At 36.5% G+C, this 20,482-nt stretch overlaps 2 protein-coding genes across 2 annotated transcripts; both read right to left on the reverse strand.

The window, feature by feature from the left end:
• Positions 1–1,136: 1,136 nt before the first annotated feature.
• LOC107900994 (conserved oligomeric Golgi complex subunit 3) lies at positions 1,137–9,713 on the reverse strand. The gene is made up of 25 exons (XM_016826807.2): positions 9,505–9,713; positions 9,042–9,125; positions 8,848–8,955; positions 8,647–8,691; positions 8,484–8,558; positions 8,269–8,364; positions 8,027–8,104; positions 7,757–7,842; positions 7,570–7,636; positions 7,397–7,459; positions 7,201–7,302; positions 7,004–7,108; positions 6,817–6,909; positions 6,482–6,570; positions 6,090–6,309; positions 5,586–5,672; positions 4,473–4,589; positions 4,331–4,363; positions 4,014–4,100; positions 3,868–3,930; positions 3,493–3,609; positions 3,063–3,155; positions 2,628–2,753; positions 1,707–1,807; positions 1,137–1,599 (listed from the first exon to the last, which is right to left on the reverse strand). The coding sequence occupies exons 1-25, from the start codon at positions 9,592–9,594 to the stop codon at positions 1,470–1,472; spliced, it is 2,355 nt and encodes a 784-aa protein (XP_016682296.1). The 5' UTR covers positions 9,595–9,713; the 3' UTR covers positions 1,137–1,469.
• Positions 9,714–10,160: 447 nt separating this feature from the next.
• Positions 10,161–12,107, reverse strand: LOC107900993 (DNA repair protein RAD51 homolog). Its single transcript, XM_016826806.2, has 5 exons — positions 11,730–12,107; positions 11,123–11,267; positions 10,916–11,026; positions 10,705–10,796; positions 10,161–10,580 (listed from the first exon to the last, which is right to left on the reverse strand). The coding sequence occupies exons 1-5, from the start codon at positions 11,826–11,828 to the stop codon at positions 10,413–10,415; spliced, it is 615 nt and encodes a 204-aa protein (XP_016682295.1). The 5' UTR covers positions 11,829–12,107; the 3' UTR covers positions 10,161–10,412.
• Positions 12,108–20,482: the final 8,375 nt, after the last annotated feature.

Consider the following 20,482-nt stretch of genomic DNA (forward strand, 5'->3'; position numbering starts at 1 on the left):
TACTTGAAGTCGTCAATGCCACAAGAACGGTTGAATGTCCTGACAATTTTATCAATTGAGAAAGATTCTTTTTGGAAAACATTGATGTTAATGTTATCATTAATGATTTTGCATCTCGGAATGCTCGTAAAACCCATTTTTTATGATTTTTTGTGTTTTTGTAGTTGATGACATAAGAGTAGATTGAATGAAAAATATTTTTTTAAAAATTTTGTTAAAAAATATATTATTTGCTTAATGTAATAAAATGTATTATTTTAATGAAATTACTAATATATGTTTTTATTTTATTATATTACATTTTATATTTTTTTTAAAAGATCCCCAACAATTGATTGTTTTGCTTAGGGTATCATGATAGTTACTGAATCGATTTTGAATTTTACGAGCATAAGTTTTTTACGTACCATATAACACAGCGAGATTAGGGCCGTACTAATGAAAAAGGGGGGAAAAAAGTCCAAAATTTTCCTTTTAGTTGTAAATGGAAGTTGCCAGTACGGCTGATTACATGAACAGAAATAAAATGAAAATTTGCGGCCGGTTGCTTTTTTTTCTGAGGGAGAGAGAGAGAGAGAGAGAGAGAAGGGCAGTACCAATAAAATTAATTATGAAAGCGGGGGGAAGCAAACAGTAGAGTCGATTTGATGAACAGAAATAAAATGAAAATTTGCTGCCAATTTCTTAAATTGGCAATAGTCTTAAATTTCGGCCAGGGAAAACCTTCCGCAACTTATCAAATAAACAAGTGGTTTAGCTAAATCTTCCCCAATGCCCACTTGATTTCCAATCATTATATAATGAAAAATCTTTTGGAGAGTACTTTTTAAAATTATAAGTGCATATTTATCAAAATAAGTAATTATGTATATGATTCTTAATAAAACTTACATACAAGTGAAGTCCAATTACTTGGAAGATTCTCATTTGCTCTTAGATGTGTACCCAACAAACATAACGTAAAATACAATCTTATTTCTTTTTCAGTTAGACATTGTATAAAGTAAAATTTTTAAGCATCCCATAATCGGAATGGACCAAATAGTTACATAAGGTTATAATATAAGCAACGTTAAAGCTTATATGTAAGGAAGGGGCATGAGAACTCGAGGGGAGAGAATTTTGTACCATTCAAATTTGTAAAGATAACGCTACCTGTTTTCTTATTACTTCCAGGGGTGAATAACCAGAAAGAAATGTATGAACCGAAAATATTAACTTGAATGAAAAATATGATCGACAATCACTGCCAAGATAATAAGAACTGAACTTTATGCTCTTGGTCTTGGGGCAGGCAAAAAAGATATGGACTTACCAAAATGAATGTTCGGAAAATTAAACCATCTTACGTAACCTTTTTTTTTATCTATCAATATAACCTTATGAACAGACTGAACCACGATATCGCCAAAAATTACTGAAAAGTGTTTGGGTTGAGGAAAAATACTTGAATAAGCTTCACTAGCTCCCTAGAGGAGATTGTCGAGTTGTGCTTCCAGTTCTTGTATGTTCACCATGTTGATGGTGCTTTTTTCATCTGGAGAATACTCGGTTTTTAAAAGGGATTGAACTTGAATATGGGCTTCCACAATATTCGTCCTGCATAAATAAGTAATCCAAATTATTTGAAACTTGCTTCAATATTGTCTACCATGTGCTTAAAGATTATATAGAGTTATGGTTTTAAATTTGGGACGGTATCTTACTTAATTGGTTTGAAAAGAATTGTTCTTGTCGATGGGTTCTGTAAATAAAGCTTCATCTTTGCTATCACCAGTGGAAGTTCTTGCTGAATAGCTGAATTTACCTGTTATATTATATATATAAAAATCATCAGTTAGTAAATCTAAACTTTGAAAGCATAAATAGATTTGTCACTAAGGGTGTGCTTCGTTTGGGTGGAAAAGTGGAAGGATGAAAGGAGGGAGTGGAAAAGTGGAAAGAAAATCAATTTTGAGTGTACTTCGTTGGGAAGAAAAGTGAGAGGAAAGAAAATAGGAGGGATATCATTTTCCATCCTAATGCATAAAAATCAATCCTTCCAAACTGGAATGATAAGTCGAGAGAAAATGAGAGAGGTGTATGTTAGTTCAAAATTATCCAACTCTACCAAGCAATAGATGAAAAAAAAAAGGTTGCATTTTCTTTCCATTTTTCCATCTCTCCTACCATGCACACCTATGGAAAGAAAAATTATGCTTTCCATCTTCTAGTTTTCTACCCCTTCAATTTTCCATCTTTCCAATTTTCTTTCCACTCTACCAAGCAAAACCTAAGAGCTTGGTATATCTTGACACACTCTAACTATAGAGATTTTTACATAGATGCAACAGTTATATGAATCTGTCTCCATTCTTCCACACCAGGAGCAGCTTCATGATTGTTATAATCCAGATTCCCGTGGCTAGAGTTTTTTACATCAAGGCTTTCCAATATGTATAAATTCATACAGATTCATGCATTACTTTTTTTTATGAAAAACGCATGCATTACATTTATATAATGTTTCTTTGTGCGTGTGCATGCATACATTTTTCTAACTAAAAACAATGACAAGTTTTCAAAAACCAAAGCAAACAGTAACCTAAAAATAGGCTGGCAAAGCATGAATTAAAAATGCAACGCACCTTCTGCACAAGTTCAGCCACCTTTTCTGGCGCAGCAAAGGCTTGTTCTTTGAGTGGCTTGGCCATAACTGAGTCTACTTTTTTATTCTGAGTACTAGAAGATAATGCAACTTTTACAGCTGTCACCTATAGGAACAAAATAAAGCCTTAGACAATTAGTCATACATCAAAGCAGAATAAATTCCATTACCATCAGAGCTATGATCTGATTCAAAGAAGAATATAAAACAAGGTGTTCAGCTAAATATCACATGGCGAGCTGAAGAAAACAGTCATATACAAACCCGAATTTCTATCATTTCAACCGTTATTAGGTACTTTTTAAACTGCTCCAATCAAAGGGATGTCTTATTTTACCAGCTAGTGATATCTACACTTACAAGAATCTTATATTTTAAGTTGTTAAAAGATCAATCAAGAAGAGAAAAGATGGACCTTGGTAACAAATGACAGCATAGGATCCACAATTTGCTTAGTGACTGCCATAATAAACTCCTCGCAAGTTGCTTTTAAACTTTTCTCCAGCTCCTGAACATTAATGAACATATAACATGTGTTATACTATTGATGGCAAAGTAGATTTCCCAGTATCAATCACTAAAAGGGAAAGAAAAGAGGGAAGGGGCAGTGGAGTTTGCAGGACAAAACATAAATAGTTTGCCAATACTTATTAGTTCAGGGACAAAAGATAATTTCATTTGTTCATTTTAGTAAACCTTTCACAAAGTATTTAATTTCTTGCCTCCTAATCCCTGAACATTGATGTGTTTGATTGTAGATTATTTTCAACAACATGCACTTTGGTGCATTCCACTTCAACTCATTGAGGACTGTAAGTAAATTTATCAACAGGTAAAATGCTAACCTTCTTGGCATCTACTTGACTTTCCAAAACACGGGGAGATAAGGTCCTTGCTAATGATGTTGATCTAGTCCAGTCAAATAATGAAGCCTGACCTCTAAGTATCCGTCGCAGATGCTCCTATCAAAGGAATTTTGAAACAAGCATGTCAAAGAAAGGTAAAGATGAATGACCTGTTCAAGATGGAAAAAAGCTGAAGATTTAACCATCTAAACATCAAAGAAATCTTAAGTAGAATAATAGCTCTTATTTGTCTTCCCAGTACCTTCTAAAACTCAAAAGGAGCTTCAGCTTAAAAATGCTAAAGAGCTGGAGAAGATTGTAAACATCAAGTAGTGCATTTAAGTTAAATAGTAATTTAGACTTGGAGAAACTTACCAGCACATGAGAGAAATCAAGTTCTTTGTGTGTAACGGAAAATTCTATGTCAAATGGTGCTATCTGTAAGGCCAAAAACTCATCCTATTAACTAACAATTGAAAGACCAGAAGAAGAGACAATAAGAGAGGAACAAAAAAGATAACCTGTTCCCTTAATATCAGAAGATGCTTTATAAGGAAGAGCTGTCCATCCATTGGTGTTGATCTCTTTGTAATTAGTTTGCTTGCTTTCTAGGTAAAATTGAAAGATTAAAAGAGGGAAAATGAAAATGGTTAGAAATCCAACCAAGCTCATCGCATATTTGAGAACACATCATTCTATAGAATGGATAACGTGATTGAGTTAAAATTTTTAATCCAAGCTTATCCACGTATAGAATGCATCATTCTATAGCATGAACATGTTTATAAAAGCAAAGAACTTAAGGCCTAGAAAAGTAACTGTTACCCAGCTCACTTACTTGGATAGAGTCAGAACAAACTTCTAAAGCTTCCTGAGAAAAACAGCACAAATTAAGTTTTTAACAGAATATGCAAAAGGGAAAACTTTATTAATTGATATAAGAAACTGAACAAGGGTGATTATTGAAAGACTCAAGGCACCTGCGCCAAGCCAGTAAAGACTTCTGATTCCAAACAACGATACAATTTTGAAAGAATAGATACAGTTTTCTCTAATGGTGGATACCAAGTTTTGAACACATCTGGATTTGCATCAGCCTGCAGGAAAAAAATATTAACACAGATAGAAGTGTTAATTTCATGTAATTACATTTCCCAAAGGGGAAAACATAAAATTAAATTCAAGCAAACATGATCAATGTGATACTAATCTGGCCAATATCAATCTCCAGATATGTCAAAGCTGCAGACACTACATACTTCACTAAATGCTTACACTTACAAGTCTGCAAGTAGGTTTTGGATATGCATGTTTGCTAACCAACTAGAACAACCCACACTCAACACCAGGGATTTAAATAGCGGTCTGTTACCGAAATAGCGGCCGTTATATAGCGGTAGCGGCACCGTCCGAAACCGCAACTGCCGAAACCGCTATTATATTTTACAATACGTTGTGTGAATTTTTTTTAAAATTCACGACCACGATACCCGCAATGACCGCAATAGCATCCGTTATGTCCACAACCGCGATAAACGCAATGCGACCAAAAACGCGGCCGCGACCGCAATTTAAATCCCTGCTCAACACATGCAGATCCAATACAACAGCAACAGGATGACGAATTTGTTCCCCTTCAGCATGAGACACCCAATATGCTAGTTTTCCCATTTCAAGTTACAACTTACAATATTATAGGAAAAGCACTCACTCCAGACATGTCACATGTACATATCACACATGCTTCTTTCATTCAAGGAATTGAAACAATGGGGCTGCAAATCCATGTATTATTGCTAGGGTGTTGGGTAATGTGACAACATAAATTAAACAGACACAAACATATAGTGAAACACTTAAGTCTGAGCAGAAAAGGAAGCAAATGAAGTAACACAAATTTAAGGAATCAAGTTAGGTTTTATGATTATAGTTACAAAGATCATAGACACAAGGGTATAAATTAGAATCAGTAACATTGACTTGCAGGAGAAATTAGCTTGCCAATTTGAAAATTTTCAAACAAATATGAATATTTAAGACACATAATCAATTATCTTTAAGCCGGGATAAGGTAAGAGTGATAGTGAACTTACAGAAGCAGTTTCTGTCTTCACATCTGCAGTATGCTGCAGCTTTGCAGGGTAATCCAGGTCTTCATCAAATGGTATATAATTTGCAATCTGTGTAAGAAAGAAGACAATGATGCAACTAAAATCAACATATATGGGAGAAAGTTCAGTGTTGTGATGTGTGGCATTTTCCCAGTCATGCACACTCCAAGTGAAAAGCACAAGATAATCACTCCCAACATTGTAAGCATGGAATGCAACTCTTAACAAATTTCTCCTTCAATCTAAAATGATGGGCAACTAAAGCAATTTGTGCTTTCAACAACTCCGAGGGAAGTCACTGGCAATCACTTGATTTTCAGTACGAATCTACCAGATGGGCAAACCAAGATTTCATTTCCAATCAACTACCACAAACATCAAGGAGCAGAAAGACTACTATGCTCAATAAGGTAAAGAGTTGGTAGCTTCCATCGATTTATGAGATGCACACAAAGAGACATATAGATACGTAAGCAATAAACGGACCTCATCACGGATATGAGTTCGAGCACGAAAGGTCAAGCGTTCATGAATGTCTGCCAAAATTCTTTCTAATGTAGGGCGTAATCCGGCCAATGACTCACTCCTTCGGCTAAGCTGTTCTCCCAAGACTTCAACTTTGAGGATATCAACCAGCTCACAAAGAAAATCAACATTTGTTTCATGAATGAGTCTTGGACGCAATGTATCATATAAGTATGTAGACCTGCAATCAAATACGACTTAGTAACACATGCAAAAGATTTATTCTTAAGTCAAACTCTGTAATATTATTTTGATTGATTTCCATAAAGCATCATAAAGCCGTGTAGTAAGGAAACAAAATGAAAATAGAACCAAGGAAAGAAAGCTCTACAATTTAGCAACAAGGAACTTACAGAGGATCTATTAATGGTGCCAAACTTGAAACGTCCTCTGAAGAAGAAGGGAAAAAATGATCAAAGAGTTGATGCTCAAGTTGACAGACCTGCAGTCATGGCAACATGTAGGCCCCAGTTAATAAAGAAAGTATTTGTCTCTTCAATTTACAAACACCAGTGTAAGTAAAAACTTAAAGATTCAGGCTAGATTTTACTGTGGCTAATGCCACCAAACATATAAAACATGAAAATAGTGCATGACTCAAGTAGCAAGTTTTGCTTCAGTCGATCAGAAGTTCCAAGAACCATAATCGTATTCAGGTACTAACTTAAGGACAGTTAGTTTACCATACCTGCATTAGGTAAGCACATCCTGATCTAGTCAACGAAGGCAAACCCTCTTTCTTGGCAAATTCAGATATTCGCTGATGCGCTATGCCTTTTATCTGAAAAAGAATATATTCACAGATACATTAAGAATTTATTTGAATGCTACATTAAGTGGTGTACAAAAGTGGCAGTAATATAAAATTCACTCACCAAAGAAAGGCGCTGTTCACAGTACAATTTATGGCATTCTGCAAGAATATGAACATATTTTTTCCTTGATGCTCTGCTTTCAATTTCTTCTAATACTGGCTTAAGCTGCAAATGCTTAAAACTGTTAATGATATCGGCTGAAAGAGAGTCATATTTCTTCACATGTGAGAGCTTTCAGACCAGAAGGAAATCATTACCTCACTAGCAGCTGCCTTGAATCGGATATAAATTACAGATGCCTCAACACCCTCAGAAAGAGATGCTTTGTTGCCACCACTGCTCTGAATTGCTGTCTGAACCTGATGAAAGAAGAACAACCATTTTGGGAGGCATTAATCCATCCATAAAAGCATACTTATGCACATAAATTTGACCTAGAGGTGGATAATTTACCTGAGAAGAAGCCCTTTTGAGAACAGAAAGTACATGGGAGCGGATCAGACCCAGGGCTCGAGACTGTAAAAGTAGGTTTCTATATATTTTAGTAAAAGAAAAAAGTCTACTTATACGCATGCATTTCATCCACTTAGCAAAACAATCCATAGATTGTCAACATAACTCCTTACCTGGAGTTGACGGAATTTTAGCAAATATACACTTGATTCTGCATATTGTGGATTATTTTCAACATACCTACAATGACGAAAAATTCAATATGATAAGAAACTTTTATTAAATTTGCTCATCAGGGGACAATTATTAAACAATTGTTGACTAGTTTGCAAAGTTGGACTAAGTTCAAATGTAACTTACGATATGCACTCATCAAGCCGTTTAAGAAGTGGGAGAAAGTTTGCATTCCCAACATTCATGTTTGGAGAATAAAAGTTAGAAGTAACCTGTACACAAGAGGTTAAATTACAAAAACCATGAATTTCGGACTTATTGGACTGACAGCAATTCAACATGACCCTATATATATTAACATAAATCCTAAAGGATAATAGGCCATAAACCAAGACAAAAGCAATATATAAATTCAAAGTAAATCGATCTCTAGTTAAGATAGCATTCAAACCTTACATTCTCCAACTCATCAAAATACTTGAGCTTACTGCGAAGTGCTTCAGCAAACTCAATCAGCTTTTGCTTCCCCATTACCTGCAATAAAGAACAAGCTAGTGATGCAATCAATCGACTAACTTAAACCAAAATTTTCCATCCCACAGAGAAGTGGATTACAGCCAACAAACATAAAGCCCAAAGTGAAAAGCTAGAAACAAAAAGATGGAACCAAATTCCAAACCATACAAAAAAAATCATACCAATCGATCACAGGCATCATGAAGAGTTTTAGTTTTTGTTGCTACTGCTTGGTGTTGCATCTGTAGTTCATTAAAAAGATCTAAGGTCTCATCCACCTGCACAGAAGTATACTTCTAGCTTAGAAATCATGAGGAAAAGATAGATCTAACTTAATAAATAGCCAGCAAAGCAAATGATAGAATACACAGAGATATAAAACAGATCATGAACGTACTTGTCGAAGTATATCATCACAAGTCTGTATGCGATCTGTCAGAGTATTAACATAGTGCTGATATTTCTCCTCAGTCTAAGAGAACCAATTTAGATAAAATAAACAAATATTCAACAACATTGTCCAAGGAACGTATATGTTGCAACAAGATATGACTACTAACCTCGGACCTCATGGCCGATTCAAGATCTGTGAACCATTTATAGAACTGTACAGAATAGGAAAAAGAAGCAAATGCTTTAGATCAGAATTAATCAATTTCATAACCCTAGTAGAATTAGAACACTAGAACAACAAACTAATGTAACCATCCACGTAAGATTAGATTCCAACTCAAACAAGACACATAATAAATCTGATTTACCTGATTTGTATTAACCAAAATTGCCTCAATAGCTCCAGAATCTCCAAAATTGTTATCCTTTGTAGAAACAGACAAGCCAGCATCTTGCCCAGAGGTTCGCTCTTGAGCCTACAAGAGCACGTTCCAAACGTCTTTCACCAAAATATCCAAAATGCAATTAAAAAAAGTAAGCAACAAGCAACAAAATTACTCACCAAATTTGCCGGAAACGGCCTTTCCGCAACTGCATGAGATAGCATCAGTATTGCTCCTTGCTGCTGCTCCGTCAGAGGCGCATTCTACACACAAATCCAAAATAAAGAAATCAAATTAAGCAAAAAAAAAAATCTAAAATAGCGCATTCAGTTCCACAACACAGATCCGATCTTCAAACTAAAAATTTTTTAACTCTTCCGAATTATTAATAATATAATGACATTTTACTCCAAAAAAATAATGTGATAACATTTCGGTTACAATTACGGCTCCTGTCAGGAGATCGGATCTTATGATTGCTACATTTAAAGATAATGAAATCAAACTCAGGAGAAATGAGTTGAAAGTTTTTTAAGTTCATTGAGATCCAATTAAAGCAGATCTAAATTAGGAGAGGTTCAAATCGGAAAGTTGAAGGCAAAGGATTACGAGTTGGAAGAGTAAGTACAGAAGAAAGAGGACCTGTTCCCAAGTAGAAGCGAAGTTGTAGCCTTTGGAAATGGCTCCAGATTTGGGGAGGTTCGGAGGTGTTGCTGCTGGATTTGTTGCCATTCTTTTTTTCTTTTTTGTGTTCTGTTTTGTTTTGGGGAGTCTGGTTCTGATGGACCAGACGGACCTTTAGCTATTTGCTCATTAAACGACGCTACTAATTGAATCTAACGCCATTTTAAACCCGGTTGTGGTTTGACGTGGTGAAGCTGATGACCTTTCAAGACGTACTGTTTTCACTTCAACGACGTCGTATTCCATTTTCTATTTTTTTTTTTCACGTCTTAATTAATCTCTTACACCAATAAGGGAAAAAAGGAACTAAATAGCATGCAATTAAAAATCAAATTAGTTAATTCAATTGATTTAACCATTTTAAAAACATTAATTAATAATAACTAAGAAAATTTCATAAATAAAATAAATTTTCAAGAAGTTTATATTTACAAAAATCAAAGATGAAAATACCCCCAATTTATTGTTAAAAAAGTCAAATAAAAATTAAGAAAATTATATTTACAAAAATATGGTTTTATTGATTTTTAACTAATTTTTTACAAGTTTTGTGTTGTTGGCTAAATGTCCAATTCAATCTTAAAACTTGAAAATTTTGTTTTTTAAGGTTGATATACACTTCAGTTCAGTTTCCTGTTTTATTTTTTATAGGAGTAATAACATGTTCCATATACAGACGAAATGAGCAGCAAGACTTTGTAACGGATGCTTCCAATTTTTGGCAAGCTTCATTGCAAAGAAAGAAAATAGCAGAGTTTTGGGATTTGCTCATTAGCGGAAGCAGGTGGCTACAAAATAACATATTGATTGATCAATTAAAGGAAGCTTTGCGGCTACTTGTTTGGAAAACATTGAGCTGAAACAGCTCAGTCTTTAACATCAGCTACACCTCCTGGAGAAATCTGAAATCGAGCTTCAGCCTCGGCCAAGCAAGGTGAGCTCTCCGCTATCTGTAATAGTCTTTGTGGTCTGAATGTCCCTTCAGCATCAATGTACATTGCTTTTCCCTCACCACCTCCTTGATCTAATGGAAGCTGAAATATCATAGACATTTAGAAGCAGGCCAAATGCACTTACTGTTATGTTAGGCAGAAAAAGTATGTGCAACATATACATGAGTTGCAAGAAAACTCTGTGAATGAAGAGAAGAGGTCTTACTTGGCATGTCACACATAATGTGTGACAAAGCTGTGTCTTTCCCGAACGGAACTCACCATATATCTCGGTAATGGACCCAGTCTCGATTCCACCTGTTATATAGAAAACCAAGTGAGCGTGTAATGATACATACAATTAATTTACAGTTCATATAGTGAATTTTAACTGAGTGTTAAAGAGTCAAAGTCAAGATACATGAGAGCGTATGTACCTTCCAAAATTTTATCAAGTTCACTTGACCCAGATGTTATCTGAATTATCTCCAACCTTTGAGCATGGAGCTGGCTAGCACTGGTGAAGCCCAAGGGAACCAATTTGGAAGCTGTCAAGCACCAGAGAAGACTTAAAAACTTCTTTTAATTTCAAATCAATTTACAAGATTATAGTGAACAACATAATTATGGAAACAGCAGCATACCGGCTTCCATAATCTTGTCAACTTTAGCTTCACTGATTCCTTTGATCTGAAGAAGATCTTTCCTTGGGGTATAAGCAACAGATTCAACCGTACAAAGACCAGCATCCTTGAGCTTCTTTACGTCCAGGGCTGCAATGCCCGAAGCCTTCAATTGAATATAAAAATATATATAAGAACAAAATCCAAAAGTATAACTTAAGCCCGATATACTAGAGAATTTATATTTTCAATGGCTTACAGTATAACAAAAAAGCAGTTAATACAATCTCCATCTACTATAGTTCAAACTTGACAAGAAACCCTAACAGAAAACTTCCCCACCTAATCAGCAATCGAGAAAATATAACCCATCTACTACGATCTCATCTAATTAGGTAAAAGGGAAAGAAAAAAAAACGAAATTGGAAAGAACCCATGGTGGAAATATAACCCATTTTCGTTTTTGGAATCCTAGAAAAAGAATTCACTATGATTTCTTCTCAAAAAGGACCAATCAGGAAAAGGAACATCATTTCGGGAACTTAGAAAAAAACCCACATAGAAAAGCGTCTTACTTTCGAATACAATGGAACAAAAAGCGAAATATAGTAGATTATTCTTATTTGACCTGAAGCTGCTCAACAGGGAAGGGACCGTGCTGCATTTCGTCAAGCTCCTCTTGTTGCTGCTGTTGTTGAGCCATCTTTGGGTTTCTCTGCTGCTCCATTTTGTCGCCGAGTATACCAAGTACCAAAGCCCAGATAAAAGGAGAGGGTTCAACACTGAACAGGAGAAAGGAAATGGAAGGGAGAGAGAAGTGAGGGAGGGAAAGGAAATATTTTGAAAGGAGATGGAAGGAGCGCCAAAAGATCACATTGGAGGCTTGTCTGGCAAGTTTATAGCTTGTGGGGTGCAATTGAATGTGGCTAATGGCCCAAAAAGAAGTCTTCAATTTGATTTGGATATGCTTCCCTGAAGGAAAATGAAGGAGCCCACCACGCAGCAATAGCACAAGTGTTTAAAGCAGCCCATTTCTTGTTTATGAATGGTGCGTTTGCCAGATTCTATTGGTTTTGGGGATAGAGCCTAATTTTATATTTAGTAGTATAACAGTTAGGGCATTTTACCAAAAAAAGTCTTTTTTTTTTAAATTATCGAAATGGTCCCATTATTTAATTATTTATCAGAATGGTCCATTTTTTGGCAAATCGTGTCCACGTCAGCGCGATGTCAGGGGACGCGCCAGGAAATCGCGTCCGCGTCAACAACTCGCGCTGACGTGGACACAATTTCCTGAGCCACATAGTGCACTCCGTGGGACGCAATTTTTCCGTTTTTTCCACGTTAGGTTTTTTCGGCTTTTAGGGCTTAAGGTTCAGGCTTTTTAGGGTTTTTAGGTCTTGGAATAAATAATTTCGAGTTGACGTTTCTAATCAAATAGTATAAAATCGCTTCTAGCAGTATGCTATTTGAGAAGAATTTGTGAAATCGCGCCCTCGTGGACGCGCTTTTGCTACAGTAGGTCATGGAAGAAATAATTTTTTTTTGACGTTTCTGAGCAAATAGTATAAAATCGCTTCTAGCAGGATGCTATTTGAGAAGAATTTGTAAAATCACGCCCTCGTGGACGCGCTTTTGCTATAGTCGGTCATGGAAGAAATAATTTTTTTTTGACATTTCTGAGCAAATAGTATAAAATCGCTTCTAACAGGATGCTATTTGAGAAGAATTTGTAAAATTGCGCCCTCGTGGACGCGCTTTTGCTACAGTAGCATGTCTGGCCTGAGGCTATAAATTAGGCAGAAAATGTTCTCAGAATGCATAAGTCACAGCAGAAACAATTTAGAGAGGCTAAGAAGGTTAGAGTTTCAAATATGAGTGAACGTATTAGTGCTGTTATTTACTACGATGGTGAGGTTTGCCACACTGAGAATGGTGTTATTTTTTTGTCGGAGAATACGGTGCAACTGGTTTTTAACCAGAACATAGATTTGACAGAACTTCGTAAAAGAATTAGGCGTAAAATTTCCGGAACGACGCCAATGAAAGTTTTGTCTATCACGTATCGATTTTGTTCTTCTGTTAATCCGGTGACATATGACTCGTTCGACATAAAAGGTGCTCGTAGCTTGGAGGCAATGGTGCAGACTCATCTTGCTTGTGGAGCACCTTATATTGAGTTATATGTACAATTTACATTGCCAACTAATGTACTTGCGACCGGTGTTCGAGATGTATACACGACCTCTAGCCGACACTCGGTTAGCGGGTTACAAAATACGGAACAGCCCATGTTCGGTAGCGGTGTCGAATGCACATCCCCCGCAAGACACTCTGTCGGTGGATGGGACATGTACATCTGTGGCTCGACGTTTGATGTTGGAAATACGTACTGGGGAACGGCATCAAGTTCTAATAGGCGGCAATCTACATCCAATTGGGGACGTTATCAAATGCCTAGAAGAAGGGATGACGTACTCCCTACGATGTCAACCGGTGAGGGGACCTCGTACGCTGCAAATGATTGTGGGTTAGAAAATGACTCCGATGTGGATCTACCTAGAGAGCCCGGGCCGGATGGTGCAGAATTTGGCTTATTTTCTGAACCGGAGCCTATTCCAACAGAACCTGAAGATGCTGAAAGGAGTTCAGATGAAGAAGAAAATTCACGATTCAGAGCATACTTACCTCCAGCCCACATGCATAATGTCGATCTGTCCGTAAATGATGCGTTAGAGTTTCCAGATCTACCACACCGGTTGCGTGATCGTACAAGTTCGGGGGTAGATTCCGGTGAATTTGAAGTTGGTAATCAGTTTACCAACAAGAATAGTTTTATTGGTGCTTTGAAACAACATAGTATCAAAAACGGTGTTAACTACCACGTCATTAAATCCAAATCTGATAAGTTTGAGGCGAAGTGTGCGGTCCAAGACGGCACATGTTCATGGAAAATCTACGCCTCTTTAAGGAAAAGGACAAGGTTGTGGGAGATTAAAAAGTACAAAGGTCCACATACATGTGCTGCAGGTATAGTATTGACGGTTTCTGAATAATACTTTTATTACGTAATGTTGCATTATTTAATGTACTCGGTTTATAGGTGTTTCACAATATCATCCCAAGATGGATTCAGCTATGTTAGCTAGCTTGATACTGCCCACGGTAAAAGCAGATCCCAGGACTTCAGTGTCGGTGTTAATTGCCAATATCCGTAGCCACATGAGGTACACACCCTCTTACCGCAAGGCTTGCATAGCTAAGCAAAAGGCGTTGGAGAAGATGCATAGTGGGTGGGACGCCTCATATAATGAAATATGGCAGTGGTGTCAGGTGCTAGAGAGATACGTCCAGGTGCCATCACAGACCTTGGAACGGAACATGCGTACTACAACGACCGATTGCTACGTGGATGCCAAGTGTTCAAACGCCTATTTTGGACTTTTAAGCAATGCCGAGATGCATTTCCATACTGCAAGCCGTTGGTACAAATTGACGGTACCTTTATGTTCGGTAGGTATACTCATCGGCTATTGCTTGTAGTGGCACAGGATGGTGATGGGAGAATTCTTCCAATTACATTTGCAATAACACTGGGGGAGTCGTCTGATGACTGGAATTTCTTTCTCTTTAGGTTAAGGAGGCATGTGTGCCCCCAACCTGATATCTGTGTTATTTCAGATCGGGGCGCCGATATACTAGCTGCATTTGATCGACAGGGAAGCTTATGGCAGCACACACCATAGATATTGCCTAAGACACGTTGCTTCGAACTACTACAGGTAATATACATCTAAGAGCGAACGACGACAAGTGACCAACATGGGTATTTAATCTATATCTGTGTTATTTCGTTTGTCAATTTGAATTAGTTTTATTGGTAGAAGTGGTATAAATTATTCGCTATGATCTTATATTGGCAGGGTATGAAATAAATAAATATCGTTTTCACGAGATGTTGGCAATTTTACGTTCAATTAACGGAGAAGGGGCGGATTACCTTTGTAACATACGTTTCGAATAGTGGGCACAATCATACAACGGCGGCCTACGATATGGCCATATGACGTCGAACTTGGCTGAATGCATCAATTCTGTTCTTAAAGGAACGCGTCATCTACCGATAACATCAGTTGTGCGAGAGACATATTTTCGTTTGGCGGCGCTATTTCCAAAACGAGCAGCAAGTTATGCAGGCCAGATGCAGGGAGGACATGTATGGTGCAGTAAGATAGTTCAAGAAATTAACAAGGCCAAGGCGAGGGAAAACACCATGCACATAGTGTGTCACGATCGACACAATTTATGGTTTCGCGTAACAGAGTTTGACAGACTGCACCAAGGTGTTGTTGGGGGGCAATATCGTGTACACTTGCGAAATAGGACTTGTGACTGTGGGATGTTTAATGCACTTCGTTATCCATGCGCGCATGTTATTGCAGCTTGTCAGAATCTCCGTCTGGATCCAATGAGTTATGTGGACGAAGTGTACAAATTAGAAAACATGTACAACGTCTGGAGACACGTTTGCCCACCAATCCCAGATGAACGTAAGTGGTCGCCCGTATCTCTTGCTCCTTTTAAGCTGTTACCGGATAGAGAATTACGTCTCAAACCAATGGGTCGACCTTGCTCGACTAGAATACGTAACAATATGGATATCCGAGAAACAGCCAGTCAAACGAAGTTGTGCGGATGGTGTAGGAATCCAGGCCATACAAGTCGATCATGCCCTAATCGCAATAGTTGAATGTAATTGTAAAAAAAATTAATTTTGTGATATTATTAATTGATAAATTGTATTAATGGTTAGTAAAAATTATCAAATTATATAAAATTATTAATTGTTAGTACGAGTCAAAACATTTTTCCAAATCTAACATTATGTGAATGTAAAATTATTAATTGATAAATTGTATTAATGGTTAGTAAAAATTATCAAATTATATAAAATTATTAATTGTTAGTACCAGTCAAAACATTTTTCCAAATCTAACATTATGTGAATGTAAAATTATTAATTGATAAATTGTATTAATGATTAGTAAAATTATCAAATTATATAAAATTATTAATTGTTAGTACCAGAAAAAAAACATTTTTCCAAATCTAACATTATGTGAAAGTAAAATTATTAATTTAGTTTAGGGTTTTTAATTAAATTAGGTTAGGGTTTTTAAGTTTAGGGTTTACGGTTTTTAATTAAATTAGGTTAGAATTTTTAATTTAATTAGGTTAGGGTTTTTAAGTTAATTAGGTTAGGGTTTTTAAGTTAAGAGGGTTAGGGTTTTTAAGTTTAGGGTTTAAGGTTTTTAATTAAATTAGGTTAGGGGTTTTTAAGTTTAAGGTTTAGGGTTTTTAATTAAATTAGGTTAGGGTTTTTAATTTAATTAGGTTAGGGTTTTTAAGTTAATTAGGTTAGGGTTTTTAAGTTAAGGGGTTAGGGTTTTTAAGTTTAGGGTTTAGGGTTCTTAATTTAATTAGGTTAGGGTTTTTAATTTAATTAGGTTATGGTTTTTAAGTTTAGGGTTTAGGGTTTTTAATTAAATTAGGTTAGGGTTTTTAATCTAATTAGGTTAGGGTTTTTAAGTTTAGGATTTTTAATTAAATTAAGTTAGGGTTTTTAAGTTTAGGGTTTAGGATTTTTAATTAAGTTAGGTTAGGGTTTTTAATTTAATTAGGTTAGGGTTTTTAATTTAAGGGTATTAAAGGTTAGTAGAATTCTCAAATAATATCAAAAATTTCTATTTTATTACATCAAATAAACTTATATTTTATTACATCAAATAATATCAAAATATTTAAAATATTTGTACAAATAAATTTAAATACGGCAATCAATGTCTATGCCTGAGGGATTCAGTGTCATATGGCGGCCGTCGACGGTTACACGCTGGATTCCTCCTTTCTCTAGCTTCCGGCAGCAATTGTTGTTCCTCCGACGGGGATTCTGGTTCTTCCGGTACGGCATCTGGTTGTCGGACTTGGGATGATGATCCACCTTCAAAGAATAGTGTATATAGAGGTGTTTGCATCACGAACGGCAACGGTGTTTGAAACCCATACGTTGGTGGGGATTGGTAAAAAGGAGAGTTCCCCGACAGCCCCTCTTGCGATCCCTCGTGCGCCGCTGGCCTATACATCGGCAGTCCACTTGGCATAACAGGAAATGGAGCTGAACGGGGCATTTGGCTCCAACCTGCCATAGGACTTAGAAAATGGTACATATAAGGGTTAGGATACATATAAGGGCTAGGAAACGCACCTGGCATCATCTGAAAAGGCGGTTGCGTGGGTATTATCGGTTGAACTGCTGCGTTGGGTGACAGTGTCGGTGCTCTCGTTCAGCCTGGTGATTACATGGCCGCTGATGATGAGCCGGGTGAATGTCTAGGCCTCGTTGAGGGGCTGCCTTCGTCGTCTTGTCGTCTTGGATTTAGAGGCCCGCGCCTTTTCCTTTCGACACGTATTTGCCGCTGCCTCTCATCTGGTGTCAGTAAATACGGCTTGCCATGGATCCTAAACCATGGCATGTATTCTGGAACGCACGCTAACTCCAGAACGATGATTGGTTCCCGAGTAGGTATATATTCATATCGATCTTCCCACATTTCTATGTACTCGGACTAGTATCTCGTCCAATCCGTATTTAATTACCGAAGGTCGACTTTGTGTTGATCGTCAAACACCTTAGGATCCACGGGAATCGATTGTCTACATCCAAACTGTCGTAGCACTCTGTCTGTCTGGTGCGGCTCCACGGTTGCGTAGTTGATCAACATGACTTTCACGTGCCAAGCTTGTGGATTTTGTAAGAACTCTTCCGGGATTACTACCCGAATTGCCGGATCCTCGTATGGTGTCCATTGAAACTATATGAACATGATAGAAATATTAGTTATATACATAATACTAAATACTAAATACTAAATACCAATCGACTAGCAAATGTATAGAAATATCTATTTTATTTAAAACTTACTTGTGCTTCCGACCGTTGGTCCAATAGAAGCCGTATATCTTCAAGAGAGGACGGTAATCGAGCATGACTTACCGGATGGTTCTACCTAATTAAAAAAAAATTTAGCATACTTTTATTTTTAAAAATCTACATAATAATTTTAAAATCTAATATAAAATTCACCTCATTATGAGTGAGAATGTATATGGGTGGTCCACTCGATGACATAGAAATGGAAAGCGAAACCGTGCCCACGACTGTAGTAGTGACAGGCAACCTTCGAATTTTGCCCTCCTCGGTCGCGTCTCCCCGCACATCTCCCGATATAACGTTGCCAAGACGGCAGACCCCCAACCCAATTCACCGGCTACTCTAAAATCAACGAGTTTCAGCAGCCATCTTAGATGTGCGTGGCTTCGTGACGTGTCGGGCATCAGATAACCTCCAATTAATTGAAGAATATATGCCCGAGCATATCGGATTCTTTCAATTTCGGTTGAATCTTCATCCGGATCAGGGAATGTGTCACATAACCAGCCCATCTCGATCTTACCTCCCTTCATTTTCTCCAGAATAGCGCCCAAATGCTCATAGCACACCGCCCCCTAATCGCTAGATTGGGCAGACCCGGTGACTGGGCTCTCGTCCACCGGCAATCTCAATTGCAGACTGACATCTTCTAGAGTGATAGTGCACTCTCCACATGGAAGATGGAATGTGTGCGTCTCGGGTCTCCACCTCTCGATCAACGCACTGATTAGTTTCGGATCCACCTTGCATCCCCGGCCTACCGTCGCCACGTGCCAAAAACCCGCTTCCTGCAGGTAGTTCTCTACCAACAGTGATAGAGGAGCATGCATATTCCGGATATTGCATTCTAATACCTGATCTACAGACTTTTATAACAAATAAAAAATTAATAATTATCTAAAAATGCATAAATAAAAAATTCTTAAATAATATTTAAAAATTAAATTTAATACTTACCATTTTCATTTGTTCCATCGATATGTGATGCTTGTCAAGACGAGTCAATTCTCCGGCCATTGCTAAAATCGTACAAATTTTTACGGTTTAAAAAAATTTTAAAAAATATTTTTAAAATTATTTAAAAAAAGGGAGTTAAGAGAAACTTAAGAGGAACTTAAGAGTAACTTAAGAGAATTTTTGAAGGAAATTGAGAGGAAATTTGAGAGAGGATTAGTTTGTGAAAAAAAAAAGGGTGAGGGTATTTATAGTTTTTTTTTTACCGTTGGGGGGCAACGGTCAAATTTTTGACCGTTGGAGCACTGTTCACGCGCGGGTCAAATCGCGTCCACGTCAGCGTGAGTTGCTGACGTGGTAGCAAATCGCGTCCTAGAGGGCGCGATTTGTTGCCACGTCAGCAACTCGCACTGACGTGGACGCGATTTCCTGGCGCGTCCCCTGACATCGCGCTGACGTGGACGCGATTTGCCGGAAAATGGAACATTCCGGTAAATAATTAAATAATGGGCCCATTTCGGTAATTTCTTTTAAAAAAAGGGTTTTTTTTGGTAAAATGCCCTAACAGTTATGTATTTTATATTTTAGGAATATTAATTATTATAAAAAAGTTTTAGTTTGATAAAAATAATTTCTAAACAAGTAACAAAAATTAAAATTAAATGATCATATGTATTATGTTAGTCTAAAAAAATAGTTGGTAATCCGATTACTAATATAAATAACAAAAAATAAATAAATATTATATGCAATTTTATCTAATTGTTCGAGTGCATATTTATTGGATTATTTCCTATTTAATATTTAACATATGCTCATCATCATCATTTGACGATCCTTAGTCGAGTTCACCATCATCTAAATTTGAATCTACATCATTATGATTATTTAGATTTCTTTGTTCCATGTAGTCTTTAAAGTATAGATTATCTCAATTCCACTTATGATTGAAATTAAGAAATATGCAACATGCTTCTATGATCCAAACTTGTTTTTGTATGTTGTTAATATGAGAAATACTTTTTTAGAACAGAAAATGTTTTCTCAATCATATTTTGAAGCCTTAAATGTCTCAAATTAAAGAGTTCACAAGATATTTATGGTGTTTGTGTCTAGCACCATTCTCTCAAATGATATCATACACCATGACATGGTGTAAGAAAATATTTACCTTATAATATTTAGGTTCATAGTCCAACTAATCTATAACTTTAATCATAAAAAAAACTTACATAAATTTAATTTTGAAAAAGACTTATGCTAGGTTATATTCATTTTTATAATACGTAAATTAAGTAAAATATAATATAAAAATTATAATATATAACCTTTATAAATAGCTCCAACACTTCTTATAAATAATATAGTATTTTTTCATAATTTTAAAAAGTTATTTTTTACAATAAGTTATGATTTAAAAAATTATAACATGTACG

The sequence above is a fragment of the Gossypium hirsutum genome, chromosome D06 (genome assembly GCF_007990345.1).
Source record: "Gossypium hirsutum isolate 1008001.06 chromosome D06, Gossypium_hirsutum_v2.1, whole genome shotgun sequence".
Lineage (NCBI taxonomy): Eukaryota > Viridiplantae > Streptophyta > Magnoliopsida > Malvales > Malvaceae > Gossypium > Gossypium hirsutum.